This window comes from Equus asinus, chromosome 21 (genome assembly GCF_041296235.1).
Source record: "Equus asinus isolate D_3611 breed Donkey chromosome 21, EquAss-T2T_v2, whole genome shotgun sequence".
NCBI lineage: Eukaryota > Metazoa > Chordata > Mammalia > Perissodactyla > Equidae > Equus > Equus asinus.
This window is the reverse complement of record NC_091810.1, coordinates 62,336,941-62,343,689: the sequence shown is the minus strand read 5'-3', so window position 1 is coordinate 62,343,689 and position 6,749 is coordinate 62,336,941. Positions and strand designations below refer to the sequence as shown.

The 6,749-nt window shown below is 38.7% G+C and overlaps 1 protein-coding gene across 1 annotated transcript; it reads left to right on the top strand.

Annotated features, from left to right (window-relative positions):
• The first annotated feature begins 1,012 nt into the window (after positions 1-1,012).
• LOC106822379 (protein SET) lies at positions 1,013-2,768 on the top strand. The gene has a single exon (XM_014827553.3). It carries the CDS (start codon positions 1,028-1,030, stop codon positions 1,898-1,900), a length of 873 nt encoding a protein of 290 aa, XP_014683039.3. The 5' UTR covers positions 1,013-1,027; the 3' UTR covers positions 1,901-2,768.
• The last annotated feature ends 3,981 nt before the right edge of the window (positions 2,769-6,749 follow it).

Below are 6,749 nucleotides of genomic sequence, written 5' to 3'. Positions count from 1 at the left end.
TGTTTGAGCACCATTTGTTGAAAAAGATTATCTTTTCTCCATTGTATTTGCCTTCCTCTGCTCCTTTGTCAAAGATCAGTCAACTGTATTTATGTGTGCCTATTTCTGGGCTCTCTGTGCTATGCCATTAATCTATTCATCTCTATTTTCATAGTGTAAGCCCTCTGAATTTGTTCTTTTTCTTTAATATTGTATTGGCTGTTTATATCTCCATGCAAACTTTAGAATCAGTATGATGATATCTGCAGAATAACTTGCTGAGATTTTGATTGCGATTATGTTGAATCTATAAATGAAGTTGAGAAGAATTGACATTTTCACAATATCCACGAACATGGAATATCTCTATATTTATTTAGTTCTTCTTTCGTTTCTTTTATCAGAGTTTTGTAGTTTTCCTCATATAGATCTTGTTGCTGCCTTTTTAAAAGCATGTATATGAAAACACATAGCATTCTGGTTGCAATTTGATCATGTTTAAATTGTTTTTCAACTATTACTTTATTTTTATTACTATAACTACATTACATGGTAAAATACAATAACCAAGTTATTGACCAATTTCAGAAGGTTTCTAATAAACACCGATTAGGTGGTAAAAAGAAAAAGAACTGCAAATGATGATAACTTTTGGCCAAGTCAGACACAGAAAAAAAGAACTCTTTGGTTATAGTTCGTCCTCAACAAGAATGCGGCACAATGGCCGGCATGAATTGTACTAACATTGACACTTAAAGCTGGTCTCAATTTTTATTCTCTTTCATGAAGCTAGCGAATCAGGTGAAATAATTCTTCTAAGCCTTATAATTGTTAAGGCCAAGAAATACAGAAATACAAAGAAAGGATATAGAACTATTCCAGATTAAAGGAGACTAAGAGAAATGACAACTAAATGTAATGCATGATCCTGGATTGGACTCCGGATTGGGGGAAAAACAGCTATAAAAGTCAATATTGGAGGTTCTCACCGCTTCTTCCAGACACTGGCATCTTCCTTTGGGTCTGACTCTTGGATTTTCTTCACAGCATGGCCCCCAAACGCCAGAATTCGCTCCCGCCTCAAACTAAGAAACCGAGACTGCCTCCCACCCCCAGGCCAGAAGAGACGTCGAAGACCTCTGTGAACTTGCCGCAAGGAGAAAAAGAACAGCAGGAAGCAATTGAACATATTGATGAAGTACAAAATGAAATAGACAGACTTAATGAACAAGCCAGTGAGGAGATTTTGAAAGTAGAACAGAAATATAACAAACTCCGCCAACCATTTTTTCAGAAGAGGTCGGAATTGATCGCCAAAATCCCAAATTTTTGGGTAACAACACTTGTCAACCATCCACAAGTGTCTGCGTTGCTTGGGGAGGAGGATGAAGAGGCACTGCATTATTTGACAAGAGTTGAAGTGACAGAATTTGAAGATATTAAATCAGGTTACAGAATAGATTTTTATTTTGATGAAAACCCTTACTTCGAAAATAAAATTCTCTCCAAAGAATTTCATCTGAATGAGAGTGGTGATCCGTCTTCAAAGTCCACTGAAATCAAATGGAAATCTGAAAAGGATTTGACGAAACGTTCAAGTCAAACACAGAATAAAGCCAGCAGGAAGAGACAGCATGAGGAACCAGAGAGCTTCTTTACCTGGTTTACTGACCATTCTGATGCAGGTGCAGATGAGTTAGGAGAGGTTATCAAAGATGATATTTGGCCAAATCCATTACAGTACTATTTGGTTCCTGACATGGATGATGAGGAAGGGGAAGGAGAAGAAGATGATGACGACGATGAGGAAGAAGAAGGATTAGAAGATATCGATGAAGAAGGGGATGAGGATGAAGGTGAAGAAGATGAAGATGATGATGAGGGGGAGGAAGGAGAGGAGGATGAAGGAGAAGATGACTAATGGAACACTGATGGATTCCACCCTTCCTTTTTTCATTTTCTCCAGTCCCTGGGAGCAAGTTGCAAGTCTTTCCCCCGCCTCTTGTGCTCAGTCGCCCTGTTTTTGAGGTCTCTTTTCTCTCCTTTATACCATGGTTCTCAACTTATTTTGGGGGGAAATACCTTGAGCAGAATACAGTGGGAAAAGAATCTCTACCCCTTTCTGTTCCAAATTCATTTTTATCCCTTCCTGTCTCAACAAAAACTTTATGGAATCAACACCACCGTGCTCTGTGGGAAAAAAGAAAAACCTTCTGCTCCCTTAGCTCTGCTGGAAGCTGGAGGGTGCTAGGCCCCTGTGTAGTAGTGCATAGAATTCTAGCTTTTTTCCTCCTTTCTCTGTATATTGGGCTCAGAGATTACACTGTGTCTCTATGTGAATATGGACAGTTAGCATTTACCAACATGTATCTGTCTACTTTCTCTTGTTTAAAAAAAAGAAAAAAAACTTAAAAAAATGGGGTTATAGAAGGTCAGCAAAGGGTGGGTTTGAGATGTTTGGGTGGGTTAAGTGGGCATTTTGACAACATGGCTTCTCCTTTGGCATGTTTAATTGTGATGTTTAACGGACATCCTTGCAGTTTAAGATGACACTTTTAAAATAAAATTCTCTCCTAATGATGACTTGAGCCCTGCCACTCAATGGGAGAATCAGCAGAACCTGTAGGATCTTATTTGGAATTGACATTCTCTATTGTAATTTTGTTCCTGTTTATTTTTAAATTTTCTTTTTGTTTCACTGGAAAGGAAAGATGATGCTCAGTTTTAAACGTTAAAAGTGTACAAGTTGCTTTGTTACAATAAAACTAAATGTGTACACACAAAAAAAAGTTAATATTGGACAGTGTGCAAATTTTAATGTGGACAATGGATTAGCTAATAATATTTATCAATATTTAATTTCCTGATATTGATAACTGTACCATGCTTACACAAGAGGATGTCCTTGTACTTTGGAAATACACAATGAAGTGTTTAGAAATAGAAGGGCGTGATGTTTCCAACTTACTTTCAAACGATCTAGAAAAAATTTATACATACATTTTTATATAGATAGAGATAATGATAAAGCAAATGCAGCAAAATGTAAACAAACTGAATAAATAGTATATAAAAAGCCTTTTACTATGAAACTCTTCTGTGAGACATGTGAGAAATCATAACAAAATTAGAAGTTACCAAACCAAAAAAGAGAAGTTTTAAAATTAATCCCCGGGGCCGGCCCCGTGGCCAAGTGGTTAAGTTCACGCGCTCTGCTTCGGCAGCCCAGGGTTTCGCTGGTTCTGATCCTGGGCGCCGATGTGGCATTGCTCATCAGGCCACGCTGAGGTAGCGTCCCACATGCCACAACTAGAAGAACCCACAACAAAAAAAATACACAACTATATACTCGGGGGCTTTGGGGAGGAGAAGGAAAAAAAAGGTAATCCCTGAAAGTTTAGAAACCATGTATTTGACATATTTTTCTGATTTCCCTCTAATAATCCAGACCATTTTTTTTAGCCCACTCCCTAGCTGCACATAGACTATTTGGCGTAAAGGAGTAAACATAAGGGAAAAATAGTTTAAAATACCACATAATGTTCTATCAATACATAGCTGCTAGACAGAAAATATAAAATTGAAGAGAAAGAAAGGCTTCATCTCAGATTCTTATAATCTTTTGCTCCACTCTGTGAAATTAATTCTGACGGAAAGATTATAATGTATGTGAGTAGATTAGTTTCTGCAGTGAAGGAGACCTGGGAGAAGATGGTATATCTCTTTCTTTTCAAGAGAAATGGGAAGTATTTAGAGGTAAAATGGCATGACATCAGTAATTTACTCTTGAGTGGTTCAGAAAATAACAATATGAGAGAGAGAGAGGCTAATAAAACAAAGGTGGAATAATGTTAACAAATGGCGAACTGAGATGAGGAGTGTATGAGAGTTCTTCGTATCATTTTTTTCTCTCTTTTTTCTGTTGACTTTTCTATTTGCAATTATTTCAAGTAAAAGTTTATAGAAAAAAATACAAAACAGTATATTATGAGTTATCAGATGTCCCTCCTCACAGTCCTCACTCTTTAGAACCAGAACAAATTCCGAATCACAGTCTTCTTTCTAAAGTAGCTGTCTACCCTAGCCAATGTCTAGATCTGTCTCAGTTTGGTATTGCATTTTTTTTTGCAGCCTGCGTCTCAAACCCTATGCTACTTGCCAATGAGCAGGACTCAGTCTAAAACATCTCTATACTGAGAAAATCTGCCAGGATCGGTCAAACTGGTCAGGGTCCTTCGGCAGTTTATACGGTTAGGCACGTAAGTAGCACTAATATGCCCATTTTTAATATGTGCTGTTTAGCTGAACCTCAAAAAACAAAATAAAACAAAACAAAATCTACTTTGCTTCAAAAACAGAAGATTAGAAGTTTTCTGTTTGCCAGTGGATCCTGTGTGGCTGAGAGCTCCGCATCCTTCAATGGCTGGCTGCAGCCTCACTGGCGGGCAGCACTGGGGCCTGCCTGAACTCCCAGTCAGCGTGATTACAGTTTTTATTTTCGTGATTCCCTTCAGTATGCAATCAAGGTCAAGCCGCATACTGTTCCCCAGCAAAACAGTGAATAAAGCAATGTACGGATTGACGTTCAGTCCAACCTTTTTTATTTGCATGTCAGTGCCCTCTCTTGCGGCCTCTATAGCTGGTGTGCCATCAGTACAGATACGAAAGCACATTTTCCAGACTCTCAATATTATTACAAATAACAGGTAGCATTAATTTGAAGGGAAATTTATTCTATTGGATTTGGGCTATTTATTAAGATGGCTAATAAGTATATAACTTATATTTAATAGAGGATTTGAAAAGGAAGATTTACAATCATATAGATATATATATTTGGGAGTGTTTGGTGGAAAATATTTTATGAATAAATTAGTGAAAAAATAATACATTGAATCAGTAGAGTTAGATGAATATATTTTTTTTGGAGGATGATTAGCCCTGAGCTAACATCTGCCACCAATCCTCCACTTTTTGCTGAGGAAGACTGGCCCTGAGCTAACATCCATGTCCATCTTCCTCTACTTTAAATGTGGGATGCTGCCACAGCATGGCTTGCCAAGCAGTGCCATATCTGCACCCAGGACTTGAACAGGTGAACCCCAAGCTGCCAAAGCAGAAGGTGTGAACTTAACAACTGTGCCACGGAGCCGGCCCCTAGATGAATACATTTTGATCAGCAGGATTCTTAAGAGCACAGGCATGATGATGGAGAAGAGGTATTTCAGTTTCTGCACTTGCATGGTCAGAAAGTGAAGTAAGGGCCAGCCCCATGGTCTTGTCGTTAAGTTTGGCGTGCTCTGCTTCTGTGGTCCAGGTTCAGTTCCTGGGCATGGACCTACACCCCTCATTGGTGGCCATGCTGTGGTGGCAACCCACATACAAAATAGAGGAAGATTGGCAAAAGATGTTAGCTCAGGGTAAGTCTTCCTCAGGAAAAAAAAAAAAGTCAAGTGAGACAAGAGCTGAGATCTCACCAAATGGAATGGAGGTCTCAGATGAGAACAGATTGCAGAACCATATGAGGGCAAACCAAGGAACTCTGTCCATGCTAATTATATTATAAATGAGCAAAAACACATGAAAATAAAACAAGCTGTATACAAGAGCTGATGGAGGGCAGTTAAGAGGTCCATTGGGCATAACGTTTAGAAGAATCTTCAGGAAAAGATAAAAAAGATTAAATCATCTGGGGGAAGGGCATAGATTTCAGATAACAGGGACACACTGCAGCTGTGAGTGTCTGAATATCTTGGCCAGTGCACACACCTATCATTTCTCCCACTGGCGTAGCTACTACCTGTAAAAATCCACATGGCCTCACCTGTCTTGCTTACCATGCTACTGCATGGAGAAAACCTGGAAACGGAGACAGCAGAGCTCTCTATTCTCACAGCTTTTGAGCATTGGTTTTACTATGAGCCTGAGAGGAGCCGGCTACTGTGGCTGTCTCCCTTTCCTCTGAGGAGATCAGAGACTAAGGTGAGATGGGTCAAACTTAAAAACAAAATGTTCTCTGGAAGATGGGTTTGCAGTGATAAATGGAACAGGAAGTCACTGAGCACTTTCCCCTCATAAATGCCGAGAGCTGACTCCTGCTGCTCATAAATTGTTTTGTTCAGCTAAAGAGCTAGATATCTGTGAGAATGCATACATTATGATAATTTATTTTCTGTGTCCAACAGTGTCATTTAATAAATAAATTTTGCCAATCTTTCATTCTGTTAGCTCTCCAAGCATAAGGTTTATCATTAACTTTGCTGGGTGCATTTCCCAGGTTACTGATGATAATGTAATTTAATCCTCTTTTTGTTACTCAGAGTGCAACTTTGAATGATGTTTTTCTAGTTTTGGTCTCTTCTCCTATGTTTGCAACCAGACCCATGAGCTATATTGGAAGTAATTACTTTGCACTAAATAAAGAAAAACTCAACAGATTTTTACCAGCAAGCCCAGGGCTGCTTCTTAGAGAATGAGGCAATATTTTGATGATCTCATACCAGTGATGGACCAAGTTTCCAGATAGGCTGTATGCTGTGGTCCAGCCACAAATAGATTGCTGAGCTGCTGTCAAAATGTTCAGATAGTCATAGTTATACTTTGTAGTCCTTTTTTTTAATCCACTGTGTTCACATCTCCATTTTATATTTGTTCTGGAGACCTGGGACAACTGATCAGGAAATCCTTGTTTAAATTCACTTTTATAAGTCTTAAGTCCCCTTATCATCCTTAAAACATTTTTCTCCTCTCTAGGGAAGGGTGGGAGAAAA